The following is an 18,296-nucleotide window of genomic DNA, read 5'->3' on the forward strand; positions in this document are numbered from 1 at the left end:
TTCCCCTAACAACAGTAGTCCTAAAGAAAACACAGCGGTCACACTGTATGCATCTTTTGTCTTTCAAAGTGGCACCCTGTCTGTTTTACCTCTGGTCATGTGAGAGGTCCATGGCACGGATGCCTGCGTCACAGCCTGGATAGATGTAAAGCTGTTTGAAGTCGCACGCCTGCCACACTTCCACAACCCCGTTATCACCTCCCGTCACCAAGTTCTGTCCGTCGCTACTCAACAGGATTGCCTGGAGAGAGAAAAGAGAAAGAGAGGTTAAAAGAAGCTCAAGGGCTCCAGTGTATTGGACAAAAGTTTATAGCAAAAGTTAATGAGTAAATAAGGACAGTATCCATGCATAACTATACACCAAAAAGAATATCACAGTATGTTTACATAAACAGTATTAACTCTGAAAGCCTTACCCGTGTGGAATCGTTGACCTCCATTTGTGCCAGGAGTTTTCCATTTATGCTGAAGTTGCAGAAGCGGCCTCTCTCATAGTAGATGATACAGTGGCCCTCGCTGGACACTGAGATGAGGCGGGGTCGCTGGCACAGCTCTGGCCCCTCCAGGGCCCTAAGCAGGTCCCCTGTGATGGTGTGGACCAGGCACGGGCCCTCTGAGGAACAAGACCAAAGCAAGATAGTGTAGAAGCATTTATATATATTTTTTTTTTTAATCACACAACTTTGGTGACAGTGAAGTTAGCCTAAATGTTGTGAGGTCAGTTATCAACATATTTGTCTGGAGAAAAAAAATTAGCCAAACCTCTAAAACAAATTCAAGAAAACAATCTTTGTAGAAAACATAGGACATTTCCAACATTTGACAATCTCCATGTTTTTGCAGAAATTTTGAAGCAGTGACAGTCCAGTGAGCATGTTCATCCAGTCATGTGTAGAAAAGTTTTATGTTGATGTGTGCCAGCAAAGGAGAGCAGTTTTCTTTTTAATCTAATGTACGGTCTACCTGAAAGGTCCTGAGCAAAGGGCTTTCTAGCCTTGTCATACCTCAATGAGAGAAATTAAATTGTCCACTGGCTTTGCGAGGCTATTGTACTGGTACTGCCATGATAAATGCATCTGAGGGTTTTAACGTGTTAATATTGTATCATTTGGTTTTTTACTGATAATCATTATTCACTGTGCAAATAATCTAATAAATCAAAATCTCTCTTAGGCACAAGAATACAGTATGAAGACACACAAACCTTTAGCTCCGCTGATGACCAATCCCAGCTCTGCACAGACAGACACACACACCACCTCGTGGTCATGTCCTGTCAGTACTGCCCTGGGAGCAGGGTAGTCACCTGAAAGAGAGAACAAAGTTAGAGACACATCTCCATAAACCTCTGGTTAGAAACTTCCCACTCCTGTGAAGGAACATACTTGTGTGCACACAGAAACACAGAGACATTCACACGTGTTGTTTCTACCATGTCACCACTCACTGTTGTTAGGGTTGTCCCCTATAATGTGGTGTCGTCCACTCCAGTACCACAGAAGAAGAGTGGCATCTCTGGAGCCTGACACGATGTAGCAGTCTCCTCCGATGTAGGACTCTGACCTGGCCAGACATGTCACGACATCCCAGTGGCCAAAAACTATCTGGGTCAGCTTTCCTGTGGAGAGGAAAGAGGAAGACGGCAAAGTCAGTGTGTGCCCTCTGCTCATACTTTTGAAGGCCAAGGCTGCTTAACTTCCAGGATTAAAATAAACAGGTTAAACAAGCAGGTTAGTGACTAAAGTGTAACTGGTTTAAATCGCTGGACTTAAAAATACAGCAATGTACTGTATGTCCACATGCATATGTAAAAAAGAGCTTTCCAAATCAAAAACAAAAATAAAAATGCAAATGCAGGAGTCTACATGATCCACATTTAAATTAGGACCTCTGACAGAATCGCACATTGCAGCTTTAATAAGGAGGTTTTTTTTAAAAGCCCACCTGAGTACTCAGAGTATACTGTACTTAATATTCAACATGTCTTATAAATAATACAAAACCTACCAGTTTCAGTGGAGTAAACACGAAAGCTCTTGTCCCAGAAGCCGCAGACCAGGATGTAGCGGTTGTCGGCAGTAACCACAAAACAGTGTGTGTTGATTTGGATGCTCTGGTCCACCAGGTCAGTGATCTGACGCTTGTTCACGCCTGAGTTGTTTGCTACATGGGAGCACAGAGATGTTAGTAGATTAATGAGGGTATACGAATGCAATACAGTTAGCAAGTTATCCAATGAATAATGTTGTAGACACCGTGATTCAAGATTATTCTACGGTTGCACATATTATAAACACATTCATGTTCAGTATTATCTTGAGTGCCAAAAACGTAAAACCAATAAAATCTGCTGTGGAGATTTTTGTGCACAGACCTATGAGAGGGTCCATCTCAATGGGTAGATGATGAGCTTGTTCTAGGGAGTATCCTGGAGCTCCACGGAGGCCTGAAGGGTTAAAGGGTCAAACATTACAGACAGTCATACAAACACACACGTACATACACACATCATAAAACGGTGAAGGATAAATGCTAAACTACACCCTCACATATAATCCCCCTGGTCGAGTGCTCTCTGATGAAAGTTCTGATGCAGGCTTATGTCAAAAAATAAGTGCCTGATGTGGTAATCAATAACGAAAGTCACTTGAGCTGTCTCATGACCCTCCATAATCACATTACCACGATTAATTACACCTAGCCTGCTGTGCTAATGAGGTCATTAATGAGGTTAATTGAGGCTTTAATTAACAAATACTTCTATGTCAACATCCAGGGCGTGGACAAAATAAGAGTAAACATCAATATGGGCTCAATAACTACCACTGAAATTAACTAACATCTCACTGAGTCTATAAGCATTACAGGCTTCCATAAGTTAGTCTTAATTGCAGAGCTGCGGATAATACTTTCATTATCTGATTTATATGAATATTTTTGATTAATTGTTTAATCATTTGAAAAATGCCAATTACAACTGCCCAGAGCTCAAAGTTATTCAATTTGTAAAAAGACAAAAGCAGCCAATCACACATGTTCACGTGTTTGGGCATTTTTACTTGATAAATGACCTAAACAACTAATTGATTATCAAAATTGTTGCTGATCAATTTTCTGTTGCTTGACTTATCGATTGACTAATGATTTCAGCCCTATTATGAACTCTTTATGTTACTTTATTATCAAGGGATTGTAGTTGTATAGTTTAAGAAAGGTGCTCATAAATCTCGTCACATTATCTCCTAACCAGGCAAAACTAGTGGCGTAAAGTTTGTAATATATTAATGGTAGTTACAGTATATTAAGTAGAATGTGTCTACAAACACACAGATTAAAGCAAAAATAACAACTGTACTGTATTCTGTTAAGATAACGCAAAGTCATGCTCCATTCACCATAGAGGTATAACTTTAAATATGTGTATAACTGAGGATTTGGGGATTTTATTTCCATGTCTAGATGAATTTTGTTATCATAAAGTTGATTCCCCTCAACACACGCACTCACCAACTGTGTTGTGCCAGCGGTTGACTGCAAACAGCCGGCTACATGTGACAGTGACGGCTGCTGGTATGCTGAGGTGGGGGAGCGTGTTGGCTGCAACGTGAGTGACGGGGGAGTTGGAGGGGAACTTGAGCACCATGATGACATCCTGCTGCATCTGATCCTTAAACATCAGAGGGCTCTGGGGAAGGAAACACTGGTGAGACAGACAGAGAAAGAGAGAGGGACAGACAGGAAGAGAGAAGGGCAGAGCGAGGAGGGAAGGTCGGGGGAGAGAGGGAGGGGAAATGGAGACGGAGGTAGAAGGAGAGACAGAACAGATGGGACAGAGGGAGGGAGGGGAAAAGGTATATTAGTGGGAGCACAGGGTCAAAGCAGGTACACACACTGAGGGTGGCTCTAGGCCAAGGAGAGGAGGTGGAGGCACTGGCTGGTTGGGGTTCAGGACTGACAGGTTTGGGTTGAAATGGATGACTCTGATGTGGAGACACTGAGGCCTCGTGCTGCTGAGGGTAGCAGGGAGGACAGGGAGGCTAAAACCAGGGCAGAACTTTACATACACTTGTATGTAATAAAATCTCACAAATCCATACACCTTGGTAATGAAGCCATTCTTATCAGTGGACTATGTGGACTAAAATAAATTTGTGTATAGGGTTAAAATGTGAAAAATGAATGCACACAATGTAGATTCTAAGCACGAATGTGTCACACAAAATGTCTTCAAAATAAGAACCCTTCAGTACCCTTAAACCTTGGGAAAAACTCTCTTCCTGTTCCCAAAGTGAACATTTTCTCAATAACAACCTCAAACTCAATAAAATAACATTAACTTAAGGAACATGCAAAAAATAAATATGTATATATAGTTTTGTATCTCATTAGATCAGCAGCTGGGGCATAATATGTGAGTACAGTTAACTTGGTGTTTTTCTTGGAGTTTTTTGTAAGCAGACAATACTGCTATGAAACTTAAAACTAAAGTAAGGTTTGACTAAGGCTGTCGAGGTAGGCTCACCAGGTGCATGGCGGAGGAGCGAGGTGGATGTGGCTCGATCAGCAGCTGGGAGGGGACCTGACCACATGCCTGAATCTGGGACTCAATCACCTATAGTCGGAGAGACAGAGATGGGGTTATCATGGGAGAGGAAGAGGAAGGTTACACACCGTTGAGAAACATAAAAACAAGTTTAGGAAAGCCACATACCTTTCCCTTTACTTTCTTTATTTTACTTTCCCTAAATATGCATGTTTGTCTTTGGTGTATGCTTCCTGAACTACATGCACGTACACTATGTGTCTTCATGCCTAGGGAGAACTATTTTAAAAAAACATTTTCTCAGTCATGAGGAGTAATTATCTAGTGACTGTTTATCTTAGGGCTTTAAACATTACATCAATCTGATGCTACCGTATCATCTTGAAGAAAGCACTCACTATCACAGCATGAGAAACTCATGAGGGGGAGATTGCACTGCAATAATCAATTTGTGAGTCAAAAAAAGAGCAATGTGTTGCCATGGAAACCGACCTCACGTTGTGCAGCATCTAGATTGTCTAGGTTGACTGCTCCCTCGTAGGACAAGAAGTCGAACACGTTGAGAGCTCGGACTGCTTCTGGCCCTCGCTGCTTGTAGCCAAATATTAGATCAATCCACTGGTGAAGCTGGCACGACACGAACTCACTCTCCAACGCCTGATCAAAGTAACAGGTGCAGAGAAAGGACAGAAGAGGGAGGCAAGAATACATTCAGTGTCTCTCCAGTGGATTTAGAGGTAGAGACAAAAAAAAACCTTTTCTTTTAATCTTTTTATATTTTAGAAAAGACTGTGTCTGTGTCTCTCACCATCCGGTTAATGCGGACAAAGTCTTCGGGTTTCTTGGCCCAGACAGGAAGTTCCACGTCACACACGGCAACTCCATCATCGCGCACCCCGAGCTCATACTCATTACTATTGACGAACATCTCAGGCAAGTAGTAGAACTCTGGGATCAGCTCCTAATGGACACAGACACATTGTTTATTTTAATAAAATTATTACCTCCCAATTATTATTGATTTTACAAAATCTGTGACAATATAAAAGATGTCAATTGTAATTAGTAGTCCATCAAAGCTAACTAGTCACTTCAGTAGGACGTTCCTTCAGCCCATTAGGAATAGTTACCTTAACATCAGCTGTGTCCCTCTGGCAATTCCTCCACGAGCAGCCGATGCCAGAGAAGGCTCTCTCTGGATGGTCAAACTTGTTATCGTTAGCGTTGAGGAAAAATGTGGTAAACGGCTCCTACAGGCACAAGAATAGACATTCATTTCAAAAGAAGCCTTGTGTCTCTGGTATGTGCTCAAACGGCTCAAAAGTTTGCAAGTGTGTGAAGCAGGTACTTACTATTCTGAGCATCCACATCAGTGTTGAATGAGCAGTGGAGTATAGGGTTGTGTAGTGGTGAGGAGGCGTGCCATCGTCGTCCCATGTCTCGTAGCGTTCTGCATAAAATGCTGCTCGCTTGGGATTCAGTGCACCGATTGGCTGGAAGAAACGAGAGAAATAATCGGCTTAAGTCAACGATTACAAGAGAAACCATACATGCAGTTTTCTTAATTTCCTTTCAGAGAGCGTATCAATCTTTAAAATGGACCATGCCTGGAAAATAAAAACTAACAAGCTCATGTCCATTCTGATCCAATGCAGGAGGAAGGAATGCAGGGAATTACACCCACAGTGATATTATGTGACTTGTTCTCACTCTAACTGGTAAAAATGTAACAGGGAGAGATTCCTGCTAAGCCTTGGTACAGTACATTAGTGGCTTGACCTGTATTTTACCAATCACTTGGATTTATAGCATCTTCTTAGTAGCACACATGCAAGTCATTGGAAAAAGTGCATTAAGTGTTGTGTGTCTGAGTGCTCTCACCTTGGAGAGGTCTCTGAAGTTGCCAGGTAGAGTGAGATCGAGCTCCTCTGAATCATAGTTAGTCAAGACCCAGGGGAAGATAGGGTACTGGTTCAAATCATTATAGGTCCTCCCTGCAGGGACAAAAGATGGAAGGGAGAGGAAAAAGTGTCAAACCGGATGTATTGATACGACATTATTCCATTATAGTTTGGAATAACATATATGTATATGAATACACAGCATGCTTACTTGACATAACAGCATAATACTACATCGCTTTGAGTTTTAAATTATCAGATTAATACACGCTATATTATCCAAATTGTAAACAAACAAAAAAATAAACTGATTTACAGCACTGTTGCAACAATTTTCAGGTTTCAAAACCTCCACGCCTAATAAATTAGGCTCATGTTCAAATGTTTAATTAATGAGACTAACTTCCTGACGTGAACAAAGATTAAGTGCCAGACTGGGATCACACTTACACCAACCAGGGTTGTATGTTAGTGTGATAAAATACATTCCAACAGACAGAGGCATAAAAGCACAAGCTGTTGACAAACTGCCAGCACATGTAAAGGTGTTTAAACACATTTTCACTGGCCATTTATCTAGATTTGTATTTGAAACTCATTCTGCATTTTTATTACATGCATATATCAATATATATTATATAGTTTTATTTGGAGATATTTGAAAATATCTCAAAATTAATTTACATTTTCTAGTACATAAAGGACTTAAAGACAATAAAACAGCAATCCATTACATATATTACTTTGTACATTGTCCATTATCATTGCAGCTGCATTTACTCATATATTTTTGTATGTATATGTATTTACAGGTCACACTGGTGAGTGGTATTATGCAAATTGCAGCTGAGCTGGGACTGTATCTGACAAAGGTTTATCTTATTCAAATCTTCCAGCATCTTTATCTGGTCACTTCAGTAAAGTTTTTTTATACAGTGCTTCTTTATTCACGCACATGGAGAGAAATACGAACAAGGCAGGTCTGCGAATATCTGGCTGTGCAGTTATTTTTGAACAACACAGCACAATAGGAACTGTCAAAGCAACCAAATAAGGTCACATTAGTAAAATCTATACAGCAAATAAGTTAGAAAATGTCAATATCACACAGTAGAAAGAGAGAAAATTAAGGAAACAGGAAGTATTGTTTGGTCTGAGAACAAAGAAGGCTACATTAGACTGGGTTGTGTTTTGACCACTAACCAGCTCATATATTCTTTAGAGGCTCCACAATAACAGACTTAGCAGAATGAGAGCCCATGAAATATGATTGGATGTGGACTTTACCTGCAATAGTGTTGAGGAACATGAGGTACTCAAAATTGGAGATCTCTCTCCTCTGCCAGCGCTGAGTCATGTTGGACGACTTGAAGAGCTGACGAGGGGTGGCCAAAGAAATCCGCCTGGGACACACACACAGAAGTAGATTTCCTTTCTATCACTCAAAATGCCTTTCTAACGCAGAACAGTAGTGGACCAGCTGACTATACCCTGCACCTACCTAGCCTGTGGCAGGCCGTAACTCGTTCCTACCCCCACCCGTGGGAGACTGTAGACCACCCTTTTGACTGTGGCCTGGTCAGGGAAGTTAAACATCACAGACGCTGGAGAGAGGAAGAGACAAGATATAGTCAGGATATTAGACAACATAAAGTCAATCACTCAACATTACAACTGTTGAATGATACAAAATGTTGAATGATACAAATACTGCAATGGGATATAAAACTAGAGCCCGGGCAGCGAGAGTGCTCTTCATTCTGAACTATAGACAGACACAAAGTACTCCATTGCAGAAGGAAAGATTAAGTGTAATCATAATCTGGATAACAATGTTGAATAAAAGGAAACACACATTTACATAAAGAGGCTATACTCCAGTACAGATGTTTTTTACTCTGGTCTTACTACAGTTGCAATTCTTATCGTAGTGTATGTTTGTTTTTCCCATTACTTATTGCTAAGAGCAAAACTTTAAACACAATTACACAAATATTACATAACAATCACAAACCATTGAATTGTGCCAAAGTAATTTCATTGAGGCAACTTTTGGTATCAGTTGCTGTCCTGTCCTTTTTTGTGAATATGTACCAAACCAGTTTTCTAGAGATCTAAACTCATTAATGAGGGCAAAACAGTGTTGAACTTGAACTTTAAGTGGAAAAAATATATACTGCTTGCATATGTGGTATTTTTGCTAACTTGCCATGCCACGCATGTATTTATAGGCTTCAGGAGTTGACCATATTGTTGGCAAATAATTAAAAAATACTACCAGTGGCTGAGATTTTGTAACAGAGGTTTTGTAGCAGACACATAGTGTTGAGAAATCAATAAATGTGGGTTTGTTAATGCAAGAAATAAGAAATCTGCAGACTTACTTCTGTTAGCCATGAAGACCTCTAGACCGGTGTTCTGCAGCAGGTAGCGTCTGGAGAACACGGCTCGGATCTCACTGAACATCCACTTGCCGTGCAGACCCTCTGAATAGGCCAGTACCTGTTGAGGATGGACATTGCTGACCCCAAACTATTTGGATCAATAAGTGAAAAGCAGTAAGTTAAAAAGTAAACAACTTTACATTTAAGCTTAAGTTATCCGTCCCATCTCCCAGAGAATGTGGTCTAAATGTTTTTTTCCCTTTGCCTACAACGAACAATGAGAATGAAAGACAGCTTGCCCTTACTTTAGCATCAGTGTTCTTGAATGTAGGATCCTCTTCATCCACCTCAAAGTAGATCTCAGTAGTAGTGATGGACAGAGTGCCTCGAGCCACCACCACTGGAGCTACCAACTGAGCTGGAGTACTCAGAACCACGGGGCCTGGGGGGCACAAATGTTTAGGTATTACTGCTTTAGGTATTCATAGCACTGACAGGCTCATGATACACAATAGCAATAAGCAATCATCACACACAACAGATAATTCAATGGCACACTATACTACTGTAACAGAGTAATTTCATGTTAGTTAAGATTGATCATTTATTTGCTTCTTCTACTTTGCCTACATCTGTAAACAACCCGTCAGATGTGTAAATCAGAGAGGAACCACTGGATTAAATGAGGTCTGATTTGTATCAGCATCAGTTTTTAGTAGATTATGACAAAATCTTCTTGAGTCAGATAAATCAGTGGGATGGTTAGTGGAGCTGCAAAACTTTCAAATGTCCAACTTGCCTTTGGAGGTAAAAAGTCTTGGACGGAAACGTACTAAAAACAAGAGTCATAGACAGTTTACTGTTTAGACGCAGTGTAGCATAGTGTCTGTATGTCTTTATGTGTGTGCATCATACCAGCAAGGTTATCAATCTCTTTTTCCTGCAGCAGGCTGACAGCGTCATCGTCTCCCTCCAGCATTAACTCCGCCTCTGGGTTCTGGGTGACCACTGATTGGCTGCGGAAATTCTTCTTCGACTTAAGCCCCTCCTCCTCCTCCTCTGTACCTGTTTGAGTGTGTTTTTAAGTGTGCATGTGAGGGTTGTGTGTATGCAACAAACAGGTACTGACCAAGTACGACATGTTTACATTAGTACACATCACTGACCATAGTCCTCCAGAGCTTTGAGCGGCATGTCGGCATGAGTGGATCCAAAGGCATTTCGCACAAATCTCCGTCTCCTCCTCAGGTCGTCCTCCCAGTAGTCCAGACGCCAGAAGTCGTGTAATTGGCTGGAGGAATAAAAGGGGAGGAGCACAGATGAGTCATTTCAGCGGTGAGATGCAAACAAGGTGTGCATTTTGGGACTTTTCCTTCAGGGACAATAAAGCTAAATTTGGAGTTGAAGCTGAAGTTAAAGGTGACATTTACGCTAGGAACTTCCAAAACTAATTTCCTACATTGAAATGGTTCAGGATTAGGATAAAGGGCAGTATTTGACCATAGGGTTGAGTCTGATAAACCTTTCCAACTCTGCAAACATCTATACCTGGCTTTAAGCTGAGAGAAAAAACCTAAAATTGACATATACAGTATTGTTCAAAATAATAGCAGTACAATGTGATTAACCAGAATAATCAAGGTTTTTAGTATATTTTTTATTGCTACGTGGCAAACAAGTTACCAGTAGGTTCAGTAGATTCTCAGAAAACAAACAAGACCCAGCATTCATGATATGCACGCTCTTAAGGCTGTGCAATTGGGGTATTAGTTGAAAGGGTGTGTTCAAAAAAATAGCAGTGTCTACCTTTGACTGTACAAACTCAAAACTATTTTGTACAAAAAAATTTTTTCTGGGATTTAGCAATCCTGTGAATCACTAAACTAATATTTAGTTGTATGACCACAGTTTTTAAAACTGCTTGACATCTGTGTGGCATGGAGTCAACCAACTTGTGGCACCTCTCAGCTGTTATTCCACTCCATGATTCTTTAACAACATTCCACAATTCATTCACATTTCTTGGTTTTGCTTCAGAAACAGCATTTTTGATATCACCCCACAAGTTCTCAATTGGATTAAGGTCTGGAGATTGGGCTGGCCACTCCATAACATTAATTTTGTTGGTTTGGAACCAAGACTTTGCCCGTTTACTAGTGTGTTTTGGGTCATTGTCTTGTTGAAACAACCATTTCAAGGGCATGTCCTCTTCAGCATAGGGCAACATGACCTCTTCAAGTATTTTAACATATGCAAACTGATCCATGATCCCTGGTATGCGATAAATAGGCCCAACACCATAGTAGGAGAAACATGCCCATATCATGATGCTTGCACCTCCATGCTTCACTGTCTTCACTGTGTACTGTGGCTTGAATTCAGAGTTTGGGGGTCGTCTCACAAACTGCCTGTGGCCCTTGGACCCAAAAAGAACTATTTTGCTCTCATCAGTCCACAAAATGTTCCTCCATTTCTCTTTAGGCCAGTTGATGTGTTCTTTGGCAAATTGTAACCTCTTCTGCACATGCCTTTTTTTTTAACAGAGAGGACTTTATGGGGGATTCTTGAAAATAGATTAGCTTCACACAGACGTCTTCTAACTGTCACAGTACTTACAGGTAACTCCAGACTGTCTTTGATCATCCTGGAGGTGATCATTGGCTGAGCCTTTGCCATTCTGGTTATTCTTCTATCCATTTTGATGGTTGTCTTCCGTTTTCTTCCACGTCTCTCTGGTTTTGCTCTCCATTTTAAGGCATTGGAGATCATTTTAGCTGAACAGCCTATCATTTTTGCACCTCTTTATAGGTTTTCCCCTCTCCAATCAACTTTTTAATCAAAGTACGCTGTTCTTCTGAACAATGTCTTGAACGACCCATTTTCCTCAGCTTTCAAATGCATGTTCAACAAGTGTTGGCTTCATCCTTAAATAGGGGCCACCTGATTCACACCTGTTTCTTCACAAAATTGATGACCTCAGTGATTGAATGCCACACTGCTATTTTTTTGAACACACCCCTTTCAACTAATTCAACTAATACCCCAATTGCACAGCCTTAAGAGCGTGCATATCATGAATGCTGGGTCTCATTTGTTTTCTGAGAATCTACTGAACCTACTGGTAACTTGTTTGCCACGTAGCAATAAAAAATATACTAAAAACCTTGATTATTCTGGTTAGTCACATTGTACTGCTATTATTTTGAACAATACTGTATACCCTATAGAGCCAAGGTGTTTTATGAAGAAAACAGTAAGGTTTAGTCATGCAAGTGTGACTGAAATTGTCAATGAGCATTACACTAATGTGAACAAACAAAAATATCATCGGGGCCAGAGCACTTCAGATGCAATTTAACTTTAATGAATTTTTCATCTGAGTGCAAAAGGTGTTAATTAACAGCATGCACGTCATGGTATACAATTTACAACATTGACATGAGGAAGACAGGCTTCAGATGTTGTGTGTCACACATCCTCAGATTAAATCACATGTCCACAGAGTGGCTGCCAGCCTGGAGGCAGATCTCGATAACAAGCAATCATTGATTTAATGTGTGTACGTGAGTGTGCTAAATATGGAGATCAGTCTCACGGCGCTACCAGGCAGCTATGATGTTAGGATTCAACTGTCTACGTATGTGCTGTAGTTGATGTACAATAATTTATGTTAAATAAGACTTGACTGTTTCATAAATCCTGCTTTTCACAGACCATATTATCTTTTATAAATGTGTTCGTTGGTTTATTGATTTATTGTCTGTGATGTGAGGCTGATGATACTCAAGAGTATTACTTTTACTGCATTTACACAAATAAAAGCAACAATATACAGTGGTAATGTGTTATAGTGATGAAGACCATACATAATGGACGGTGCTGACTTAATCATTACGCATGCTGATCTCATCTCATTTTATGCAAGAAGCATTCTGTGTGAGCACTCAACCAGTGTAATGTCTCCTGTCAAATGACATCCTGTGTAACGGTGATCTAAAAATGTCCCAGAGTATAATCTGACACGTAGTTCCTCGCATCTTCCGCTCACCTCTGTGACATTGTCCCCCACGCTCCGTGCTTATTGGTCAGGATGTTGAGGATCTTCTGTTTCAGCTGGTTAGCAGTCACGTGATCTCTGTGCTTGGCGGCACTGATGAGATGATCACACATTTTCTCCTCCTCTCTCCGGTCCGCAGCGTACTGGGCACAGTTGGACTGCAGGAAAGTGGCAGGTAAAGAGTTAAACAGGGAACAGAAACAATAAGAAACCAAAGAGCGTTACTGACGGAGCCATGTAACCATGTAAAGCCATTTAGGTTTGAAAAGTGTCCTCCTAAAACACTTACTGATGCATGAGAACATAAAATCAGTCTAACTGTACTAATTGCAGGTAATAATTTACTAACAAATCCAGGTATTTGTTGGTGACAGTAACCTCAAATTGTTTACCTCAAATTCAGCATGTTTGTGTACATCCTCTGCCCTCTGTCTGTTCAGGATGAACTCTGCTTCGTTGGCAACACGCACAATATGATCCTTCATGGCATGGCACAGAAGTCTGGTGAAGGAGGGAGAAACATGGGGAAGTGAAAGAGAGCAACACAAATGACAGGCATTAGCAACCCTACCATTTAGAAAAAAATCCAATTCTCCAAGAGAGGGAGTGTAAGCAAGTTTTCCTCAATATGTCAACCTTTCCTAAATGACACTGGTCCATGATTTGCTACTGATCTTATATATGTATTTTTAAAAAGTAGCATTGTATCACATCCTTTATTTCTTTTGATATATATCTATCTTTTTTTGTATTGTACTTTAATTAAGTTTCGTACCAATACCCGAATGAACAGCTTGGAGTAAAGATTACAGGCACTGAAAATAGACCAGCACAAATCAACTGTAAACTTAATTGCACTTTAATGATTCCACTTCTTACTGAACACACATGGCATCATGCACTTATCCTGGCAAGGTTCCCATTAGAGTTCTATCATAGCCATTAGTTGTTAAGCACTAATAACAGTGTTGGTGTTAATGTGTGAAAGATAGAGAATTATGTGGGGTGATAATCAGTCCGTGTGATGGATTACCTTCCCTCATTGATGAGCTCAATGAAGGCCAGTCCGGCGTTCTTCTGAATGGAGTTTTGCCACTCCTAAGTGTAGAGGAAACATCAAAATTTATATGGTTGGGAGTAGGGGTGTTTGATATGAATTAAACCTACCACTGAATATGTCATTTTATACTAATATAGTACATTTTCTGTAAATGTAATTGAAAAGGTTTATAGATAAAATACGATTTGAATGTCTATTTTTGTCTAATCTTGTAAATGAAATACCTAAAAAAATCAAGGTACTAACACACAAATATCCTGTAAATTCAACATTGCCAAAAAGCAGTCTGGCTTATTAATTTGCAACATTGTCCACAATGGCCTAATGTACATTGTGTGTGGTTACCACCATGTCTGTAAACATGGTATAGTAAAATCCCTCACAAATTTCTATGGTTTCACAGAATACACTTTCACATCCTCCAACCCTGGTTGGAAGAGCTAGGTGAGTTGTTGAGGTTACCAGCTGATTGTCATGTAAAAGGCGTCAGTGAATACAGAGATGAACACAAGCTTTATTCAAGAGGATATATAGTTTCATCATATATCACCAGCAGTGTAAAGGTACACTAGCACAAAATAGGTCAAAATAAGGATGAAGAACCATCTTCTTAAGAGCTTTCTAAGTGTCAATGAAAATGCACCCATCTAAGAGTATGTGAGTGTTTTATGTGTTTGTGCATATGAGAGTGGAGACTTCTGAGCAGGATAGGACTGTTGCTGAAAGCCTCAAACTATCAGAGCTCCATTAGCTCTTAGCTCTACGGACACGTGGGAGCATCTCCTGTTACATCCCCCCCATCCAGAGGATCAATAACTGGGCTAGGGTTCGCTCTCCTGGGCCTCTAATGGCAGACAAGGCCGAAGCCAGGGGTAATACTATACATGCTGACGAGCAGCCAGCCAGGAAAGTGAAGGGGAGGGAAAGGAGAGGGAGTGGTGAGAGGAAAGGGCAGTGTGGAGAGTGGGAGAAGATGAAAGCAGTTGCCACTGGAAAACTGAGTTAAATTGGACCAAAGAAGCAGAGGTGTCTGATGGAGATGAAGCAGGAAAAAATGAAGAGAAGTAGGCAGAGACCACAGCTGTAGAGTTGAAGAAAAAGAAGAGCAAGAGGAAAGAACCGAGGGGCTCCCCCAAGGACAAGACCTCTTACAGGGAGCCAGAACCCAACTAAGAGACAAACTTCATATAATGAAATAAAAAGAACATTGGTCACCAACACCATTCTGGGGAAACTCGGTAGTGGTAAGTGCCCCTCTGTTATCTTTTTTGAGTGTTATTCAGGTAAATAGAGATACTGGCTTTGAATGCAAGTTAGATAAATGACCCAGATAACATTCTAGATGAATTAAGATGTGATGCCTTTGTGATATAATTTAGTTCTTCAAGTAAAATCCAGTAGAAGAAAAGTTTATGTGCATGAGACTGACATGGAAAATTCTTTTTGTGGCCTTGATATTTATGAGGGAAAACTATGGTATGATGATAAGTTGATATTATATTACATCTGCAATGCGCTTATTACATAGTCAACCCTGCCTCACAGGCCAGATCAATAACTCGACCTGTGTGCAACCGAAAAACAAAAACACTTTCGCAATGAGTAAGAAAATTAAGGACGACTTTTTCAGGCTTCGACAGCATGGATCATATGTATGAGGACAGTAAACAGAGAGAGAGGAGAGGTGTGCAGTTACCAACCTGAGAACAGAGCAGCATTACCAGCTCCACCACAGACGTGCTAGACTTCATACACACCAGACCTGCAGCATAGAGACATACAGCACAGTCAGGAGCCTCTCTTTGTTTCTCTCTGACACACACACACACACACACACACACACACACACACACACACACACACACACACGCACACACACACACACACTACTGCGAGACATAAAAATATCATCAAAGAAGACACTGTAGTGTCAGTGGTTTCTGCTATTGTATACAGTCATCATAGTCAAGTTTATAAAAAAGCATGCCACAGAGAAGACAGGAACAAACAGCAGAGAGAAAAAGATGAGGAAGGAGAGAGGAGGGGGAGAGAGGGGACGGAGCAGGAAGTGAGGAGAGGAAGAGATCAACATTGAGACAGTGGATCACGAAAACAGGACGCCAGGAAGCAGGTGGGCAGAGGGAGGAATGCATCGCATTTAGTACGATCTATAATACACCTAGTATTAATGCTAAAACTTAATAATCTGATTTTAAAATGTTGACATTATCTAGCTAGCTGCTTGGAAATGGTGCAAAATATTGACTTCATACCTGCTTGACGAATGAGTGAAGCAGCCAGCTCAAAGACACTCACTCATTCACTCTCAACTTCTCACACAGTAATAGATCCACTCGGTCACTCACTCATTTCTTTTGCTCTCAGTCGTTCTCACACACAAACATTGCAGTGAGGGACAGTGAATGGGGAGACTCCACATTGAGACGCCAGTTAGAGAAATAGGAGCCGTGTACAGCACCTGTACCTTCTATGAGCAGTTCCTGCCCATGGCTACCCAGCAGCGTCCTGGACAGGAAGGGGGCAAAGTCCACAAAAATCTCTCTCAGCAGGGGGGCCACTTTCTCCAGAGCACGCTCCAGTTTGGTGGTGATACTGTGGCGGAAATAAGTGAGAGAAAGATGAAGAGAATGGGAGTGAAGATGAAATAAGCAACATGCAAATGAGGGTAGAAGAGCATGTGAGGAAAAACTCGGGGGATATACAGTAGGTGAGAAAGGGAGCAGGGAAAACATGCAAGAAATAAATGAGTAAAGATAGGTGAGAGGAAGGGAGGAGAGGAAAGCACAGGACAAATTACACAGGAGAGGAGAAGGGGAAAGGCAAGCTGAGAGACATTAAAGAGAAAGAAAAAGAAAAATGTCTGAAATGGACACAGAAGACACAAAAAAATTACAGAATCAAAGATGTAATGATTTTTTGGTATGGAAGCACTATGCCTGGGTTAGTTTTGGTAAGGAAAGGTTGATTGCTACAGTTTTAAGGCTAATCATTGAGCTAATCAACTTAGCATTGTGGAATGTGTGAAGCTGGAAGTGCAATAAAAGCTAAACCTGCCAAAACTGCACTGGAAAATATTGTATATATTGTATCTTGACTTGTCTTGTAAAAGCTACACATCTTTATATTAGTGCCTTTGTGTGTGTACAGGTGTAGATCACGTGCAGACTAAAATACTTTTCTATTCTATGTTCAGTTAAAAAATGGAGAAAGTAAGGCAGGAAGAGCACAGCAGACTAAACTATGGAGCCATGATGGCAGTGAAGTGCATATTCTTGGCTTTATAAGCATGGGATTTCTGATACAGACCTGGGTCACTAGTGTTTACAAATCTTAATTAATTCTTAATTTTGTTTTAACATGCTCAGAGTACCAGATGAGTGACATTTGCAAAATTGACATTGGAGGTTAAAACAAGCATTTGAGTCAGTTTAAGCAAACTGTTGCTCCGAGTTATTTGCAAAGACAGTTTGACTCAGGTCTGATCTTGAGTTTTGGGGTTAGTGTGAGAAGACGGTCATGCCAGAAGTGACAGAGTTGACTGTAAATATAAAAATATGAGCTGCTGGCCTGAAACAAAAGTGATGCTAACTGTTGAAGCTGTTGGCAAAGATGCCTGTCCTTTCTCCCATGGCATTCTGGGAACATTTAGTAGTGGCTGGGCGTAGCAGAGGGTGTGTGGTGGAGGTGGGGCAGAGGGGGGAGGGGAGGAGGGGGCATGGGGACAGGACGAGTATCTCCTTGCCTAAAACACTGTCCTGCATCTCGGGGAGCTGCCTGGAAGCCTGCCAGAGAGCTAAAAGACTTGAGCTCAGGGGGCGTCTGACCGCTGCGCAGCGCACACTGCGCCACCTCACAATAGGCACTGCAATACAAACCACACACACACACACACATACAAACACACACGTACAGACATGCACACTGATTAAGAAACACATGCGCACGCACGCACGCACCCACTCACATGCGTGTGCACACATCATAACAAACTGTCTAACATGTCTAAGGAGAAAGTACATTGACAGAAATGTTACAGTACAAACTGCTACAATGTTCAAAGGAATTAGATATGATTTCTAATTGTGATGCTTTTTCCTAATTATTAACAGTCTCATATCGCAATCATCTTATATTTTATTAGTGCCAGATGCCTACACAGAGTATGGAAACACAACTAAAAACACAGATTTATGTTTATGACAGTTTTACATGTTTTCAAGTAAGTACTCCGAAATCCATTAGGACTGGTGATATTTTCAAACTCTACAGTATAAAGTGTAATTGTGACATTAAAACACAGTTGCCATGTCAGGGATGAAGAGCACCATAT

The 18,296-nt window shown here is 40.9% G+C and overlaps 1 protein-coding gene across 24 annotated transcripts in view; it reads right to left on the reverse strand.

The window, feature by feature from the left end:
* The window catches only part of nbeaa (neurobeachin a), a 93,202-nt gene that overhangs the window by 1,874 nt on the left and 73,032 nt on the right, over positions 1–18,296 (reverse strand). For 6 of the 24 annotated variants that reach the window (XM_044223833.1, XM_044223832.1, XM_044223843.1 and 3 more), the window contains 25 exons: positions 17,709–17,828; positions 16,425–16,558; positions 15,646–15,707; positions 13,919–13,983; positions 13,278–13,386; positions 12,877–13,043; positions 9,995–10,119; positions 9,744–9,893; positions 9,134–9,270; positions 8,829–8,976; positions 7,946–8,048; positions 7,732–7,847; positions 6,425–6,537; positions 5,896–6,036; positions 5,674–5,793; positions 5,352–5,504; positions 5,036–5,200; positions 4,523–4,612; positions 3,508–3,700; positions 2,375–2,446; positions 2,008–2,163; positions 1,448–1,618; positions 1,205–1,306; positions 417–613; positions 90–241 (listed from right to left, as the gene is read on the reverse strand). In XM_044223833.1, coding sequence (XP_044079768.1) covers positions 90–241; positions 417–613; positions 1,205–1,306; positions 1,448–1,618; positions 2,008–2,163; positions 2,375–2,446; positions 3,508–3,700; positions 4,523–4,612; positions 5,036–5,200; positions 5,352–5,504; positions 5,674–5,793; positions 5,896–6,036; positions 6,425–6,537; positions 7,732–7,847; positions 7,946–8,048; positions 8,829–8,976; positions 9,134–9,270; positions 9,744–9,893; positions 9,995–10,119; positions 12,877–13,043; positions 13,278–13,386; positions 13,919–13,983; positions 15,646–15,707; positions 16,425–16,558; positions 17,709–17,828 — 3,261 coding nt within the window. The remainder of the gene's footprint in view (positions 1–89; positions 242–416; positions 614–1,204; positions 1,307–1,447; positions 1,619–2,007; positions 2,164–2,374; positions 2,447–3,507; positions 3,701–4,522; positions 4,613–5,035; positions 5,201–5,351; positions 5,505–5,673; positions 5,794–5,895; positions 6,037–6,424; positions 6,538–7,731; positions 7,848–7,945; positions 8,049–8,828; positions 8,977–9,133; positions 9,271–9,743; positions 9,894–9,994; positions 10,120–12,876; positions 13,044–13,277; positions 13,387–13,918; positions 13,984–15,645; positions 15,708–16,424; positions 16,559–17,708; positions 17,829–18,296) is intronic. The other 18 variants (XM_044223853.1, XM_044223847.1, XM_044223854.1 and 15 more) reach the window with 12 other exon arrangements.

The sequence above is a fragment of the Siniperca chuatsi genome, linkage group LG14 (genome assembly GCF_020085105.1).
Source record: "Siniperca chuatsi isolate FFG_IHB_CAS linkage group LG14, ASM2008510v1, whole genome shotgun sequence".
NCBI lineage: Eukaryota > Metazoa > Chordata > Actinopteri > Centrarchiformes > Sinipercidae > Siniperca > Siniperca chuatsi.